A 19,570-nucleotide genomic window follows, 5' to 3' on the forward strand; every position below is an offset into this window, starting at 1 on the left:
AGGTTTCACCAAACAAACCATGGGTTTTGAGGTCTTATATTTTTTGTTGTATGTCAACAAAATCGATTAAATTTTCAGGATGATCTTATTTTCATGTTGTTATAAGGAAATATAATGTTCCAGATAAGATAGTTAATAAATACATTAAGAAAAAGTACCTTAAAGTTGCACTTTCTGTTAGTATTCCTTTTTGGACTTTAACTTTTAACATGTTCTAGCAGCCCTATATAAAACCGTGACACTCGAAAGGCCATATCTCTGGAATGAAACGTCCGATTAAGATTATTTAAACGCCAAAATGTTTCTTTCATCAATTCCCATCCAATAAGTTAGGTCTGAATCAATTTAAAAGTACTTCAATTTTTAGTGGACATGCCTACTATTAGTATTAAATGACATGGCCTATTATTCAATGTTGATATTCCTTTAAAGAATATGTTTAATGTTAAATATGCCTATTCAAAATAATACAGTTTTGACACTGCCAGTAAAATGTTCTGATTTAAAATAATGTTTTTATTATAAAAATGTAAGACTTGTTTAATCATGTATTTTTGTTTGAATCATACACTGACTGCATGTTGGACTACTCTGTGTGTTTTTGCACTATGTTAGTCATGTCTTAGAAAAATAAAATGACAATGAATAATAATACAAATTCACATGTATCTATGTGTTTGATTTCATGTTGACACTGGTGTAAGGACTGATCAATAAATTGTAATTTTAAAATTGCAATATTAGTTTCTGTAAATGAAATTTTATACCTTTTTATGTGTTTTATAGATGTTATTCTTTAAAAAAAATATTTTTGAATGTTTGTTGTTTTTATCTTTGTAAATTTATCATGTAATTTGACCTTCGGGCTCACCTTTTGATAATAAAATATGAATATGAATATAAATTAATGGTTGAGAAACATGAAAAAAACCTACAAATTTGTAAAATGTTTGGTTCTGATGAGGGGAAAATGGCCAAATCTGTGAATGCGTGCTGAATTCCAATAAAATTGTCAATTTTTAAATAAGACTCATCCACAGTTATTTAGGCCCAACCGGGGGGGGGGATACTCATGTTTGGTTTGTGAGGGTGCTGCACAGAATTTGACCCATCAAAACCATTTTTTTAAAGAAATTTGGATATAGGCCTACCAAACATTTTGGCCAAATTTAACGCAACTGAATTGTCTTAGTTTGTTTTCTTGAACAAAAATTTGGAGACTGAATTTCAAACATTTTGGCTACTGACTATACTGAGAAAATTTTGAAAAAAAGGACCCATTGATATAATATACCAAAATTGTCTTTGAAAAAGGGGTCATGGATATAAATCAGAGGTGTAGCCAGCACTTTTTCAGAGGGTGGGCAAAGGGGGAGGGGAAAACCAATTTTAAGGAGGACAAAAAAGGCCTAAAATCCTAAATATCAGGATGGCCACCATCCCACAGTGGGGGGGGGGGGGGCAAGACTTTTCACGGGGGGCAGCTTCCTCCTTTGACCCCCTCCCGTAGCTACGCTGCCTAAAATGCTACTTATGTTTGAGGCATGCCTCTCCCCCTATGGTCATTTTGTACTGTGCTCCAGGGGCCAAACACCCAATTTTAGGCAAATGTTTTTCATCTTTTTTGATCCCCCCCCCTCATTTTATGCCCCTCCCCCAAAGAATCCTGGTCCGCCACTTGACCTATCAAAATGGTTAGTGCAGTCATTCAGGGGCTATCAGGGGTAAGGTGTATGGGGGGTCATAAAATCTTTGTTCCCGAAATAGGGAGGGGTCGCAATTTTATTGACGCCGACTTTTGGAAAATGTGGGACCCCCTACTTCTGAAGAAAATGAGGGGCATATTTTAATTTCTCATGATGATTGCCTAACATTATAATAGAAAATCATGCCGTTTTTATTTATTTCAAAAACATAGTTATTAAATAATTTATATAATCATAAACACTATTATACATCCCCACGATACGGGCATTTTGGGTTCTTTTTTTATTTTATACATAGGCCTATGAAAATTATCGGCTATCTACGGTAGACAGCAAATTCGTCATGATAGTCTCCTCCGCTACCGGTTTGATCCTACTCACTCAATTATTACTGGCGTAGGAGGAGACTAAAGCCTGTGTTGACCTACTGCGCATGATCAGAACAGCCTAATTAATTATTAATGACAATGGAATTCCATTGTCAAAGTGCTCTTCTTTTTTACACCAAAAGAATTCAGGCCTCGAATAAGGCAACGTGAAGGATTGTGGGTAAAAAAGGCGCCGCCATTAGAGGCCAGAAGGATTCAGGCTATCGCTTTCTCATGAAGCGAACATTTAATCCAATCATTTTGAAAAACTGATCACATGTGATCACTTCAATTAGGGTCAAAGGGCGCACCGCGGCGCACGTCCCTTTGATTGGACAAGGATGAATAGCGCGAAAGGGATTCAGTTTAATCGGTTCAATGTTGGATGTGAGTATTGCGGGGATTCATCTATCTAATTGAGCGTAGCATCACGCTCCAATGCACGAAGGTACACTTAATCCCAAAAAAGGGGGTCATTGGGTACAAACAAAATGAAAAAGGGGGTAATTGGGTATAATATTTTGAGAAAAAGTGCCTTGGTATAAAATTTCAAAAAAGGGGTCATCGTGTAGAAGATTTTGACAAAATGAAGCAAAATTCTATTTCTTGCTACAAATTGTCCAAATTCCCAATACAAATTTGCTGAAATAAGAGAATTTGAAAGTTTCCGCATTATTTTGTCATTTGATGATGCCATTCTACATGTTCTAGAAAAAAAGGGGCATTTAGGTAGGCGCAACCAACAAAAGGGTGTCATTGAGTAGCCTCACCTAAAAAAGGTGGATCATCGGTATGACTTTAAAAAAGGCGGGTAAAGTCGACTTCAAAAGAGGGCCTATTGACAGGCACATACCAAGTTGAGTGCCCCCAGGACATTAATTATAATATTGATTCTAATCATATCCCTTTAATTATTGAATAGAACTTTTCATACGTCACTACTTTTATTGAGGTCAAAGGGCGTGCCGCGTATATTGTTTTGAAGAGAGCACATCACTAAATCAATGCGCCATTGATGCACCCTAATAGTAATACAAACACTTTTTGAGTTGTTTTGGGCTAATCTTTGGACTCGTAGTCAAACTAAGCACTAACAAGTGTAAGGCCTATACATGAATTTGAATTGCCAAAAAGTAGCATTTTTACAAATCACAAGAATAATATCCGCGAATTCAAAAATTCTAGAGAGCAGATGGGCGCTGTTTGCAAGTACGTACCGAGAAAAACGAAGAACCACCCATACATTGGAACATATGTTGAACTTTTATCGATTTGCAATCGACTGGTTATTATAAAATATTTCAAATATTGCCCAGCAGTCCTCAAAACGAGCGAAGAAAACGCGCATTTCAATTAGCCTTTGCGAAGTATGGCGTACACAAAAGGAGGACAGTCTTCATTCTGGGTAAAACCCGGCAAATTCAAAAGACTTTACCCACATCGTGCAGCGCCATCCTATTGTGTCCGCCGTATCTCGAAAAGGCTTATGGGCGATTTAATAGTTAGAAGTGTGTGCCCTTACCGATACCGCAGCCCTACTGACAAAACTTCATCACAGTGGTGAACAGAAACTCAAAATCTTCTTAAATAAAATATGAAACAATCACAAACGCATTCAAGCTTATATAAAATATATTTAATACATAAAATTAATATAATTTACAAAATGTACACAGATATCAAAATACAAACATTGCAAACTGTTGTTTAAGAAAATCTAAAAGGTTTTTTTGATAGTTTTGAAAATCCTTGAAAACCAAATAATGTGTAAACGCTTTGCATTGCTTTCATAATACATTCAAATCCCATTCAGTGATCCCAGCGCAAAATAATGTTTAAAAAATCAAATTGTTAAAATTGCTTATAAGTGAAGGATAAGTCATTCAAATTGCCATTTGGTATTTTTGAAATGAACATTTTGGCAAAAACGAAGAAAACAGCAGTATTAACGAAGTTAAAACAGCATTCAAATACATTTAGCTAATTAATAAACTATCAGTATATAAATAACAGATCCATGTATATGCCCTTATTTTTCTTAAATACACGGCTTTCGGCTGAACCACTAGCTAAGTTAGCACATGCACCAACATCTGAATTTTGATGGTTTTTAAAAACGATCGTCCGGATGAGAAAATCACTGAATGGGCCTTTAATCGTGTCAAACCATGTACAGAGCAAAAGCAGAACACGAGGACGTTGTAAAATAGTTCGCATAAAAACACCCCATATAAATAAATTCTGGCAAACTTTTCTGCCCTTTTACGATAACGTTTAGTGTTTGCTGTTTCATGATACTGTAATACCGTAGTATAGCGGAAATAAGCTGTGACCAAGCCAAAACATGATTATTTATTATGTTTTATCATATCATATTCGTATTAAAGCAAATAAAGTATGCGAACGTCAGAGTTGTTTTGACAATCTTATTTATAGTTCGAAGTTCCAAGTTTGGGACACTATAATCAAACAAATTAATGTTCATTTCATTGACGAAGGGTTCCATCAGCAGGCAGAAACTTCGGCGCACTGCACACGGGGCTTCCTTGGTAATAAGTTGGGTAGGCACTATGACGATAGTAGTAGGCATACTGATGAGGGTAGTAGGCATATGTGAAAGCTCCACCATAATACTGTTGAGGAAGTCCATTATGTCCATAGCTTGGCAAGTTCACGGGGTAGCTAGACTGTGATGAAGGTGGGCATGAAGAACATGATGCAGATGTACAGATGATAGGTGGTTGTGAACAACAAGCTTGTGTGTAATGCTGGGACGTCATGACCGCTGTCTCGGGAGAAAGACGATGGGAAGTCTCGGGTGAAGTAGGCGTGGATTCCATCTGATGAGGCTTGGATGAATTGCTGCGTTTAGCTTCTCGACGGCGGCGGTCACGACGATTGCGGAACCAAACCTATAATGAAACAAAAAAGGAACAAAAATTATACACTTTGTTCTAATACACACAAACATTATTAAAAGTTGTACAGACTGGACTTCACGGGAGTCCAATTCAACAATAATTAAATACTCTTTCAGATTCTGGGTAAACATTAAGTCAAGGATAATAATTAACATGATTAAGGGCTTTGTAACCCACACTTGCACAGTATTTTGTGGAACCATATACACATCAGATATACCAGTTACATTCTGAATACGAGGTATGTCGTTTTGATATCAAATAATTTTGATTTTTGAAAGCATGATGCAAAGCATTCTAAACATAATGTTATTTAGTGTTAAAAATATTTTGCAAAAATGTTTGCACGCAATGTTTTACAATAACAATTTCATAACCCGACATTTAAATGTTATTAGAACGTTTTAAATAAAGAACATTTTTGAGTTTGCAGGGTATATTACAACTTATCCGCTAATCACAAATACATTGATAAATTAAGAGTTGATGCTTACCAGAACCTTTGCCGCGGTCAAGTCCAGTACCTCGGCTAAATCTTTTCTTGTAAAAATGTCAGGATATTGGTTGTCAGCAAAGGCAGATTCTAAAACCATGATCTGCTTTATGGTGTAGACAGTACGAGGACGGCGACGAGGACGACGATCAGATGCTGGTTGACCTTTGACGGCAACTTCAACTTGTGGTAACGAAGTCATCGGAGCGGCAGTCGGAGGAGCTGAATATAAAAAAAAACAAAGAATACACTCAATTAACAACTATTTACTAATTGACTTATTAATCAAGTGAATAACTAATAAACGTATATTTGGAACTTTTGATTCAACGGGCAAAGGTTGCGATTCACTTCCATTCCATTTAGGTGCAAGTTGGGAAATGTGTAAACATTACTAATATGCCAAAAAATCAAGTATGAAAAAAATTGAACCCATTTCATATTAAAAGATCGTACATTATGACTTTAAATCGGTAGAGATAAATAAACACTTATTATGACAAATCATCACATGATCGTTATAGGGTAAAATGAAAAAATATATATTTAAAAACCACGCCAAATCATCTGCAACTTCTTCTGGAGTCTAGTCGTGACGTCCAAGTTTTAAAAATTACAAAGTACGAGTATATAACCAATGATTCAATTTAGTAGTAATCACGAAAACGCCTAAAATACATTTAAAGTTGAATTCCATCATTATATAAAACACTTTAATTCATGCTAAGACAACGTGCGTGTATTACGAGAGACTTTAAGGCATTTTATTGAAAACGATAGTAAGATTTTTGTTTTCGTCGGTGCTAGGAAATATATCCGATTATACCGTATGCCTCTGGCGTTTAATTTTGCAGCATAAAACATAAGATGAAGACGCAAACACTAACCTTGATTTAGTCCCAAGATTGCTTCAATGGAGAACGGCGATGGCTTCCTGTGACAAAGGCTGACAGCTTCTGAAGAATTCTTCTGACTATTGTAATATTCCATGATGACAAGAAGTATAGCAAAGTTACGGTAAACTCCAACGAGAACTAGCTAAGATAATGATTCGATGCGTAATGATTTCAGTTTAGAAGACAAATGATGCCCAGTATTACAAGCAAATATGTTTTATATACACTCAGCGGAAATCGGTATCGCTTTCTCACGAAGCCGACATTTAATCCAATCATTTCGATTGGATAAAATTGATGACACGTGATCTTTATAATTAGGGTCAACGGGTGCACCGCGGCGCACGTCCCTTTGATTGGACAAGGATGAATAGCGCGAAAAGGATTAAAGTTTAATCGGTTCAATGTTGGATGTGAGTTTTGCGGGGGAATTGAACGCGGCGCTTTATTAATTATAAATAACCATAAATCATTAAACCGTTTGAATAGGAGGTGTAATGGAAAACTGAATGGGTTTTGTTTATTATTTTTGTTTGGTGAATATGCCATGTATTCAGACTTGCTTTCCAGCAGATATTTCAAACATATCACAATGAGATATTTTAGAAACTTTTTGCATTTATTCAAATTTTATTTGTTTATTTATTTATTTATAAATTTATTTATTTATTTATTTATTTATTTATTTATTTATTTATTTATTTATTTATTTATTTATTTATTTATTTATTTATAGGCCTATGTGTATTTGTAAGAATTTTTACCACACTTTCAATTTCCCCGTACACCACCAGTAATACAATGTTAAATAAATAGAAACTCTCTACTAGTAAAAGTAAAAGTAAAGAAAATATTTGTTGAAAATATGTACAACATCCACAACACAGGTTAAAAAAGACAAAGCAGTATTTTGTTTAAAAAATTGGGATAAAAGGTTACCGCAAGAAAGAAAAGAAAGAAATTTTATTTTTTATTTCAGAAAGACCTTCATCTTTGCAAAGATCTTAATTATCTAAGAAATGGACACTTTAACAGTTTTAACATCTTCAAGTTCAAACATCCCGCCTTAACATTGTTGGCATATAATTAGCGGATGTACACCGCGTAAGATGTGCCGCAGTATTTAAATCCGTCAAGATAATTAGTCCGTGATTGACAGGCAAGATGCAGAAATTAAGAAAAACAAAACGAATCATGTTTAAATAAATGTCAATCATTTACAAATCAGAATAAGAAATAAACACATGTTTAACTGATATACCTAGATATAGAAGACCTATGTGCCCGCATGAAAAGGAAAAATAACAACTAACATGAAGTTTAAAATGAAATCAAAGCCCTCTATTATATATCGCTAAACACATTATAGCCATCCCTGTGTAAAATGTTGAATTTGTTTGAGTATACTGAGGATAGTTGTGAGGTCTTTAGCCATGTAAAAGAAAGAAAGAAATAAAGATTTAACTTAAATCTAATTGATAGGAAGTAAAGAAATTAATTGTTAAAAAAATGTTTGATATGTACAACATTACTTAGAGAAACAAGATATAAAACATGATAAATTAAAGAAAGAAGCAACAACAACAACAATAATAATAATAATAATAATAATAATAATAATAATAATAATAATAATAATAATAATAATAATAATAATAATAATAATAATAATAATAGAAACAAGGAAGGGAGTATTTTAGACAAATATCGTATATGTAAATAATCTGATCGTACAAACGACATTAAGCAGAACCACCATTATGATATATTTAGCTTCCAAATCTGGGTATTTGGTATACCTAGATATGGAAGACTTATATGTGCGCGCGTGAACAGGAAAAATAACGAATTACATGAAGTTTAGGATGAAATCAGAGAAAGAAAGATGAACTGAACTTAAAATCTAATTGATAAAAAGTAAAGTAAAAGCAAAGAAAATATTTGTTGAAAATATGTACAACATCCACAACACAGGTTAAACAAGACAAGGCAGTATTTTGTTTAAAAAATTGGGCTAAAAGGTTACCGCAAGAAAGAAAAGAAAGAAAGAAAGAAATTTTATTTTTATTTGAGAAAGACCTTCATCTTTGCAAAGATCTTAATTATCTAAGAAATGGACACTTTTACAGTTTTAACATCTTCAAGTTCAAACATCCCGCCTTAACATTGTTGGCATATAATTAGCGGATGTACACCGCGTAAGATGTGCCGCGGTATTTAAATCCGTCAAGATAATTAGTCCGTGATTGACAGGCAAGATGCAGAAATTAAGAAAAACAAAATGAATCATGTTTAAATAAATGTCAATCATTTACAAATCAGAATCAGAAATAAGCATGTTTAACTGATATACCTAGTAAAGTAAAGAAATTATTTGTTGAAAATATGTACAACATCCACAACACAGGTTAAAAACGACAAAGCAGTATTTTGTTTAAAACAATTGGGGTAAAAGGTTACCACAAGAAAGAAAAGAAAGAAAGAAATTTTATTTTTTATTTGAGAAAGACCTTCATCTTTGCAAAGATCTTAATTATCTAAGAAATGGACACTTTTACAGTTTTAACATCTTCAAGTTCAAACATCCCGCCTTAACATTGTTGGCATATAATTAGCGGATGTACACCGCGTAAGATGTGCCGCGGTATTTAAATCCGTCAAGATAATTAGTCCGTGATTGACAGGCAAGATGCAGAAATTAAGAAAAACAAAACGAATCATGTTTAAATAAATGTCAATCATTTACAAATCAGAATAAGAAATAAACACATGTTTAACTGATATACCTAGATATAGAAGACCTATGTGCCCGCATGAAAAGGAAAAATAACAACTAACATGAAGTTTAAAATGAAATCAAAGCCCTCTATTATATATCGCTAAACACATTATAGCCATCCCTGTGTAAAATGTTGAATTTGTTTGAGTATACTGAGGGATAGTTGTGAGGTCTTTAGCCATGTAAAAGAAAGAAAGAAATAAAGATTTAACTTAAATCTAATTGATAGGAAGTAAAGAAATTAATTGTAAGAAAATGTTTGATATGTACAACATTACTTAGAGAAACAAGATATAAAACATGATAAATTAAAGAAAGAAGCAACAACAACAACAATAATAATAATAATAATAATAATAATAATAATAATAATAATAATAATAATAATAATAATAATAATAATAATAATAATAATAATAATAGAAACAAGGAAGGGAGTATTTTAGACAAATATCGTATATGTAAATAATCTGATCGTACAAACGACATTAAGCAGAACCACCATTATGATATATTTAGCTTCCAAATCTGGGTATTTGGTATACCTAGATATGGAAGACTTATATGTGCGCGCGTGAACAGGAAAAATAACGAATTACATGAAGTTTAGGATGAAATCAGAGAAAGAAAGATGAACTGAACTTAAAATCTAATTGATAAAAAGTAAAGTAAAAGCAAAGAAAATATTTGTTGAAAATATGTACAACATCCACAACACAGGTTAAACAAGACAAGGCAGTATTTTGTTTAAAAAATTGGGATAAAAGGTTACCGCAAGAAAGAAAAGAAAGAAAGAAAGAAATTTTATTTTTTATTTGAGAAAGACCTTCATCTTTGCAAAGATCTTAATTATCTAAGAAATGGACACTTTTACAGTTTTAACATCTTCAAGTTCAAACATCCCGCCTTAACATTGTTGGCATATAATTAGCGGATGTACACCGCGTAAGATGTGCCGCGGTATTTAAATCCGTCAAGATAATTAGTCCGTGATTGACAGGCAAGATGCAGAAATTAAGAAAAACAAAATGAATCATGTTTAAATAAATGTCAATCATTTACAAATCAGAATCAGAAATAAGCATGTTTAACTGATATACCTAGTAAAGTAAAGAAATTATTTGTTGAAAATATGTACAACATCCACAACACAGGTTAAAAACGACAAAGCAGTATTTTGTTTAAAACAATTGGGGTAAAAGGTTACCACAAGAAAGAAAAGAAAGAAAGAAATTTTATTTTTATTTGAGAAAGACCTTCATCTTTGCAAAGATCTTAATTATCTAAGAAATGGACACTTTTACAGTTTTAACATCTTCAAGTTCAAACATCCCGCCTTAACATTGTTGGCATATAATTAGCGGATGTACACCGCGTAAGATGTGCCGCGGTATTTAAATCCGTCAAGATAATTAGTCCGTGATTGACAGGCAAGATGCAGAAATTAAGAAAAACAAAATGAATCATGTTTAAATAAATGTCAATCATTTACAAATCAGAATCAGAAATAAGCACATGTTTAACTGATATACCTAGATATAGAAGACCTATGTGCCCGCATGAAAAGGAAAAATAACAACTAACATGAAGTTTAAAATGAAATCAAAGCCCTCTATTATATATCGCTAAACACATTATAGCCATCCCTGTGTAAAATGTTGAATTTGTTTGAGTATACTGAGGGATAGTTGTGAGGTCTTTAGCCATGTAAAAGAAAGAAATAAAGATTTAACTTAAATCTAATTGATAGGAAGTAAAGAAATTAATTGTTAAAAAATGTTTGATATGTACAACATTACTTAGAGAAACAAGATATAAAACATGATAAATTAAAGAAAGAAGCAACAACAACAACAACAATAATAATAATAATAAAAGAAACAAGGAAGGGAGTATTTTAGACAAATGTCGAATATGTAAATAGCTAGTCTGATCATGGAGGTATATAAATAAATGGAGAATGATCCAGCCAAGCCTCTTTTGTACTACGTTGGTTATGACCAATTATTGTTGAATAGGCAATTTCAGGTTTATATTGATTATGCTAAGCTGATTACATTGTGAAGTCTGTTTCACTGGCCATTGATTTCAATGGGGTAAAATGAAGTTTATACTTATTGGAAAGTGCTCAGCCTCATGTTTCATAAAATTTTGATATCAAAATCTCATTTTGGCCAAAAATTGAGTGCTTAAATTCTGAGACTAGTATACCTAGGTTTAGGTATACTAGTCTCAGTTAAATTGCATCAAGAAATCAGTCTTTTGAAAAAGAAACACCTTATCTGTTGTCATCTTGTGACTCCTACATTTTGGTCATGAAAAATTGAATTATGACTTTTTTCCCCAAAAGTTATGACCCCCCGTATATTTGGAACCCCTCCTCCAAAGAAAATGATAGCCCCTAATAATATTAATATAATCATTTAGGCCTAAATACTGATAATTATTTATTTTAAAATGAGAAGTTTAATGATGATGATTTAGGCGGCCTATACGATTTCATGACAATACAGAATTAAAAGTTTAAAAACAATAACATGACATATCCGTCATGGCACTCAATCAATTTGACCCGAAGCTTCAACCAAAATCACGGTTATCATACACTAAACTCCGAAGTACTTCCGGTAAATTTTGCTCGCTCGTAACTCAAATGGCCCAAATTGGCCCAACATAATCTTTTCACAATCGGAAGGTAAAAACGTTTTGCTTTCATTTGCACTATATTTGAACTCCCTCAGACCCCTTAAAAGCTTAATATATGAACATGAAAACTAAGTATATTTGTCAAGTTACGGCACAACTAGTGTAGAAAACAGTTTCATAACTTGAGAACAGAACATCCGAATTTCTTCGGGTTTTCGCACGATCATACATTGAAACTATAAGCTATCAAAACTGGTGACTTTGAACATCTGATTGACTAGCTGACGTCATTATACAGTCTCTTTTACAAGGCTCCCGGTACGGGTCAATGTAGGGTCAATTCCTATGAGGAAATTTTGGGAGTGACAATCAATGAACCATGGTAGAGGCTCATAACCATCGTGGAGATCAATAGCTTGGCTGAAGTGGCTGGTCAATTCAAGTTTGGTGACTCATTGAATAGAGGTAACGGGATAATCTCCACTTAGGAGATTAGAATTCTGGCGATCATTCTCCATTTATTTATATACCTCCATGGTCTGATCGTACAAACGACATTAAGCCGAACCACCATTATGATATATTTAGCTTCCAAATCTGGGTATTTGGTATACCTAGATATGGAAGACTTATTATGTGCGCGCCTGAACAGGAAAAATAACGAATTACATGAAGTTTAGGATGAAATCAGAGAAAGAAAGATGAACTGAACTTAAAATCTAATTGATAAAAAGTAAAAGTAAAGAAATTATTTGTTGAAAATATGTACAACATCCACAACACAGGTTAAAAAAAAGACAAAGCAGTATTTTGTTTAAAAAAATTGGGGTAAAAGGTTACCGCAAGAAAGAAAAGAAAGAAATTTTAATCAACATCCACAACACAGGTTAAAAAACGACAAAGCAGTATTTTGTTTAAAACAATTGGGGTAAAAGGTTACCACAAGAAAGAAAAGAAAGAAAGAAATTTTATTTTTTATTTGAGAAAGACCTTCATCTTTGCAAAGATCTTAATTATCTAAGAAATGGACATTTTTACAGTTTTAACATCTTCAAGTTCAAACATCCCGCCTTAACATTGTTGGCATATAATTAGCGGATGTACACCGCGTAAGATGTGCCGCGGTATTTAAATCCGTCAAGATAATTAGTCCGTGATTGACAGGCAAGATGCAGAAATTAAGAAAAACAAAATGAATCATGTTTAAATAAATGTCAATCATTTACAAATCAGAATCAGAAATAAGCACATGTTTAACTGATATACCTAGATATAGAAGACCTATGTGCGCGCATGAAAAGGAAAAATAACAACTAACATGAAGTTTAAAATGAAATCAAAGCCCTCTATTATATATCGCTAAACACATTATAGCCATCCCTGTGTAAAATGTTGAATTTGTTTGAGTATACGGAGGGATAGTTTGGAGGTCTTTAGCCATGTAAAAGAAAGAAAGAAATAAAGATTTAACTTAAATCTAATTGGTAGGAAGTAAAGAAATTAATTATTAAAAAATGTTTGATATGTACAACATTACTTAGAGAAACAAGATATAAAACATGATAAATTAAAGAAAGAAGCAACAACAACAACAACAACAATAATAATAATAAAATAAACAAGGAAGGGAGTATTTTAGACAAATGTCGAATATGTAAATAGCTAGTCTGATCGTACAAACGACATTAAGCCGAACCCATTATGATATATTTAGCTTCCAAATCTGGGTATTTGGTATACCTAGATATGGAAGACTTATATGTGAGCGCGTGAACAGGAAAAATAACGAATTACATGAAGTTTAGGATGAAATCAGAGAAAGAAAGATGAACTGAACTTAAAATCTAATTGATAAAAAGTAAAAGTAAAGAAATTATTTGTTGAAAATATGTACAACATCCACAACACAGGTTAAAAAAAAGACAAAGCAGTATTTTGTTTAAAAAATTGGGGTAAAGGTTACCGCAAGAAAGAAAAGAAAGACATTTTATTTTTTATTTGAGAAAGACCTTCATCTTTGCAAAGATCTTAATTATCTAAGAAATGGACACTTTTACAGTTTTAACATCTTCAAGTTCAAACATCCCGCCTTAACATTGTTGGCATATAATTAGCGGATGTACACAGCGTAAGATGTGCCGCGGTATTTAAATCCGTCAAGATAATTAGTCCGTGATTGACAAGCAAGATGAAGAAATTAAGAAAAACAACATGAATCATGTTTAAATAAATGTCAAATCAGAATCAGAAATAAGCATCTTTTTAACTGATATACCTAGATATAGAAGACCTACCGTAAAATGGGGTAACTTTGGGCACTTTTCAGAGTTTTTAAACCACTGCTTCCAAACAAAACCAATAATATATCTAATTATCTCTTTTGATGACATTAGGGTTCCCTTCTACACCTTGAAGTTGAAAAGGATTTTTAATAATTTTGTGAGGGTGCCCTAGGGGTTAAAAATAGCCTGACAAAGGTTACCCCGCATTTGGGACAACTTTGGTCATAGTTGTGGGATAGGCTTTTACGACGGGAATTCATAACAATTAGTGGGTTTTAGCGGGTTCGCCGTCGGACAAGTTTAGAACTGTCAAGCTTTCGTCAGGAGTAGCTCTGACTTCTTCAGGACAAAGTACCTAAGAATGAAACATGTAGACCGCCCTAGTCTACTGATGACTCTGAAAAGAGTCGTTCACTGAAGACTGCCCCTTGTCAACAGAGAACAAGCAGATCTCGCCTATCTGCTAATATAAAGGTTTTGGTGGCTCTGAAAAGAGCCGTTTGCTGAAGACTGCCCCTTGTCTACAGAAACAAGCAGATCTCGCCTATCTGCTGATTCAAAGGTTTTGGTGGCTCTGAAAAGAGCCGTTTGCTGAAGACTGCCCCTTGTCTACAGAAACAAGCAGATCTCGCCTATCTGCTGAATTTGTAAGTTTTGGTGGCTCTGAAAAGAGCCGTTTGCTGAAGACTGCCCCTTGTCAACAGAAACAAGCAGATCTCGCCTATCTGCTGCTTTTGTAAGCAGCAATTCAAACACATTGCTTGGTTCAGATTTGTTGATGACACATTCGTCGTCTGGCGACATGGCAAAGACGAACTGGTCAAATTCCTAAGTCATCTCAACAATCAACACAAGTGTATCCAGTTCACAATGGAGATTGAGGAGGCGGGTGGCATACCTTTCATTGATGAAATTAGAGAAAGAAACAATAATAATAATAGAAACAAGGAAAGGAGTATTTTAGACAAATGTCGAATATGTAAATAGCTAGTCTGATCGTACAAACGACATTAAGCCTAATCATATGCCAAATCTGGGTAGGGCCTACCGGCATTTGATATAGACCTACCAAGATATGGAAGAACTATGCGCGCGTGAACAGTGAAAATAACGGGTTGTATAACGAGTTTCAGTAAAATGAAATCAGAGCCTCTATATCGTTAAAAAAATGAAAGAAAGAAAGGTGGTTTTCCTGTTCACTCTGCCTTTACTTCACATGTTCAAAGGGATAATTAGACCGATTTTAGATGAAAAGGAGAGAAAAAAAATGAATCTACCCTTCAAAATATAATAATTAGCTCGATTTTAGAAGAAGAAGAAAACCATATGAACTGAACTTAATAATTGATAGAAAGTAAAGAAATCAGTTTAATTAATTTGAATCTAATTGTTAAACAATGTATTATGTATATAAAGAAAGACATTAAAGCCGAGCCACTTCCAAATCTGGGTATTTGATATACCCCGATATGGAAGAGCTAGGAAAAAATAATAACGAATATGAAATCAAAGCCCATCGCACATTATTGTCTGAGCGCGCCATCACTTGGTAAACATGTTTAAATGTTGAACATGTTTGAGTATTTTGAGGATAGTCATATAAAAGAAAGAAAGAAAGAAAGAAAGATGAATGTCCGTGAATGACAGGCAAGATGCAGAAATTAAGAAAAACATAAATGAATCATGATATAATATCTCCATCATGTTCAAATCAGAATCAGGTTGCACCTTTGCCAGCAATAAGTTACAACATAAAGAAATATGACGTGTAGGCCTATATGTATAATCGGCAGAAAGATATATAGAAAAAGGAAAGAGTGACTTAGAGAAACAAGATATAAACATGATAAATTAAAGAAAGAAACAATAATAATAATAGAAACAAAGAAGGAAGTATTTTAGAGAAATGTCTAAAGCCGAACCACCTTGTAGCTTCCAAATCTGGGTGTTTAATATACCTAGATATGGAAGAACTATACGTTGCACGCGTGAACATATGAACTGAACTTTATAATTAATAGAAAGTAAAATAATCAGTTTAATTAATTTGAATCTAATTGTTAAACAATGTATTATATATAAGAAAGAAAGCCGTTCCACTTTAGCTCCGGGGGGGGGGGCTTCAATATGAAATGGATATAGGTGTAGGGCTGGCACTTTCGCACTGTGAGAGCAAAATGTAAAAATATGGGGTCATTGGGTGAGAGCATGATTTTTGGCATTCGGTGAGAGCAAAATCTAAAAAATATGGAGTCATTGGGTGAGAACATGACTTTTTTTAATGGAATTTTGGGGTGAGAGCCAAAACAGCGCCACAGAAACCTCGAAAATTGAATTTCTAGTTATTAAAAATTTCTTTTTTTTTCTTCAAAATAAGTAACAAAATCAGTGATAAATAAAAGTTGCTGTTCAAATTGAACTTGTAAGGGTCTGTGACATATGAAATGGAAAAATAGGGGGTCTTCGGGTAACAGAGCATGTGTTCGTAAAATGGGGTCTTTGGGTGACAGCGGCGCTGAAAAAGGGGGTCTTAACAGCCCTACATACGCGTCACGGCCAAAGTTGGAGTGCCCCCGGGCTTTAGCTTCCAAATCTGGGTATTTGATATACCCCGATATGGAAGAGCTATGTGCGCGCGTGAACAGGAAAAAATAATAACGAATATGAAATCAAAGCCATCGCACATTATTGTCGGAGCCATCACTTAAGCCGACATTAAGCCGAACCACCATGAGCTTCTAAATCTGGGTATTTGATATACATATCTATAGATGAAAACCTACAATCCAGGAAAAAAAGGTTGTTATATATAGCTTTGCCTGTCTTTTGGCATGTTTGGTATATTTCTGCACCCACCCCCTTATAATGTTGGACCAACTCACCAAGCCATGTTGTCAATAGGCCCGTGAGACTAGACACTCCAACATTGCAAAAATGGGGAAGGGTGAGATCCGGGGAGGGGGGTATTGACATAAATCATGTGCCCATCAAAAGACCCCGTTATTTTTTTTTTTTTCAGTAGCGTACACTGAATGACCCCTTTTTGAACAATTAGTCCAAACGACCGTTAGAGATGGTTAGGCGGTCCAGATGTCTGATTAAATATGACATACTGTCAGTGACGCGACGTACGTGTTTTATGTATAGCTTATCTAGGCTAGCGCCGGGTTGCGCTCCCGGGGGGGCGCTTCAATGTGAAATGGATATAGGTGTAGGGCTGGCACTTTCGCACTAAGGGGCACTGTGAGAGCAAAATGTAAAAAATATGGGGTCATTGGGTGAGAGCATGATTTTTGGCATTCGGTGAGAGTAAAATGTAAAAAATATGGGGTCATTGGGTGACAGCGATGCTGAAAAAGGGGGTCTTTTAAGACCCCCTTTAAACAACCCTACATACGCGTCACCTCCAAAGTTGAGTGCCCCCCGGGGTTGCGCTAAGGGAATTTGGGTGGACATCCGGGGAAGGTGACACCCACCCCACCCACCGGGGACGGCATAGTATAGTGATATTCGGTCGTCTGGTCTTTCGTGTGAAAAATAGGGTCTTTTTTCGGGGGAAGTGCTAACAAATCGAGTCTTTCGGTGTAGGCCTATAGACAGCTTTCGATGGAAGATTCTATAAAATGGTTTTCTGTCGGTCCGATGCTAAATATTGGGTCTTTGGGTGCAGACTGCAGAGTGTTGTATATACTGTTATAACAATAGGGTTATCCCCACAAAATGGATATTGGGAGCAAAATTTGCATTTTGGGGAAAACGTGAGAAATTATGGGGTCAGGGATTGAAAAGCTTTGCCCCAGATGTAACTTCAGTGTAGATCTATTTATTTTTGTAACTCTGCATAAACAACTTGCAATATATTGTACTCATTGCATGATTCCTTGTGTCTATTCAATTTAGCGCAAAGAGGAAAAATATATCTCAACTTGTTTGCTTGTCATTAATTTCTCTTTGAAAGTGACCATGACCAACATTCGGTCTGCAACTCTATTCAGTTCTTGTTAACAATACATTATTTTGTAGTACAAACTTCTTTCTTAAATTTCTCAAATTCAGAAATCAAATATTTCGAGAATGAAAGACTGAGTGGAATGACGAATGACCGAAAAACCACATGCGAATTCCAAAACGACTGCAACGGAAGTCTATGAACAAATTAATTGAGATAAAATATTTAAAGCCGTGCATCGTTTGTTTGTTTTTGTTTTGTTTTGTTTGTTTGTTGTTGTTTTTTTGTTTTTGTTTTTTTGCATTATGCTATGATAGGCCTATATATACAATGCTTTCAAGAATTAAACGTTTGAAATTAGACGCAAATTGCTATACAGTCAATTCGAGTTATATAGTAATTAGGTAAAAGTAGCTATTCATGGCATGCTACGGTATTATTATTGCAATGGATGCGGCATGCTGGCCGGGATGCTGGCAAAGATATCAGTATTTAAAAAAAAAAAATTTTACACGGCATTAATGATATCAGGTTTATAGGACTGCATGTTATGCATGTGGAACACCAAAGAAATAGTTTAAAAAGAGACCACAAACGCGAAATTTAAAAAGTCTATGTAAATTTATAGCTTTTAAAAGTTGAACGCTTTAAAAGCCGTATATTTTGTCTGCAAAGTCCCCGGCAAAGTCACAGAAGTGCACGATTAGTCGATTACTATTTTTGAAAGAAGACGCACAAAATATATCTCAAGCTTTGGCTGACTAAATTATTATTATAATAGACCCAATTATTTTGAAATTTTGAAATAATGTTTAGGCTACTCGCAATATAATGCTATACTGTGTGTATAATACTATAAGGCTAGCTTCAGACTCCGTATTGTACGTACAATATTGTATGTACAATACTTTTCGTGACGTCAAAAAGTATTACACGTGCAATAAATATACGTGCCACGACGAGTTGAATTAGATTAAATAGAGAGCTTGCGAAATGACGTTACGTTAACTTTAACTTTAACTTCTAGAGGATTATAGAGGATTATGTATTCAAACCCACCTTGGTTTTGAATACATAATCCTCTATAATCCTCTAGAAGTTAAAGTTAAAGTTAACGTAACGTCATTTCGCAAGCTCTCTAATAACGCGCTATAACCCTGACGGTTCATTGTTTGCTAAATCCAAGCGAGGTCACCAGAAAATCTATGCAAGAGAAATTTCTACTGCTGCTGATGAAAAATCCTAGAGTGCGTTTGGAGGTTTTTTCTGCACTTTACCAGTAGCCCTAATAAATTCATAAAACAATAAAAATCAAATAAATCTAAACTAAATACCGATACTCCTTATGACTTTCCAGACATAATTATGAGTAAACATCAAATTTAATGTTTACAAAATAATCAAATATATATACATTCTTTTGCATTTTGTACATAAATATTGATATCAATAATGTAGGCGTACAAACATTAAAAAAGGGGGCCTAAGAGTATGTCTATTTTTAATCATATACTAATTCCGCCATGCCCA

The 19,570-nt window shown here is 34.2% G+C and overlaps 1 protein-coding gene across 1 annotated transcript; it reads right to left on the bottom strand.

Moving 5' to 3' along the window:
- Positions 1–3,751: 3,751 nt before the first annotated feature.
- Positions 3,752–6,821, bottom strand: LOC140136610 (uncharacterized). The gene is made up of 3 exons (XM_072158294.1): positions 6,376–6,821; positions 5,490–5,710; positions 3,752–4,986 (listed from the first exon to the last, which is right to left on the bottom strand). Exons 1-3 carry the CDS (start codon positions 6,476–6,478, stop codon positions 4,561–4,563), a joined length of 750 nt encoding a protein of 249 aa, XP_072014395.1. The 5' UTR covers positions 6,479–6,821; the 3' UTR covers positions 3,752–4,560.
- Between the last annotated feature and the right edge of the window lie 12,749 nt (positions 6,822–19,570).

Source organism: Amphiura filiformis, chromosome 16 (genome assembly GCF_039555335.1).
Source record: "Amphiura filiformis chromosome 16, Afil_fr2py, whole genome shotgun sequence".
Taxonomy (NCBI): Eukaryota; Metazoa; Echinodermata; class Ophiuroidea; order Amphilepidida; family Amphiuridae; genus Amphiura; species Amphiura filiformis.

What these genes read in the sequence shown, in the direction of transcription:
- LOC140136610 (XM_072158294.1), bottom strand. Translation starts at nt 6,478, where the DNA reads ATGGAATATTACAATAGTCAGAAGAATTCTTCAGAAGCTGTCAGCCTT. An exon ending in AATCTTGGGACTAAATCAAG is followed by an intron (nt 5,711 to 6,375) that starts GTTAGTGTTTGC and finishes TTTTATATTCAG; the next exon opens with CTCCTCCGACTGCCGCTCCG. An exon ending in TGACCGCGGCAAAGGTTCTG is followed by an intron (nt 4,987 to 5,489) that starts GTAAGCATCAAC and finishes GTTTCATTATAG; the next exon opens with GTTTGGTTCCGCAATCGTCG.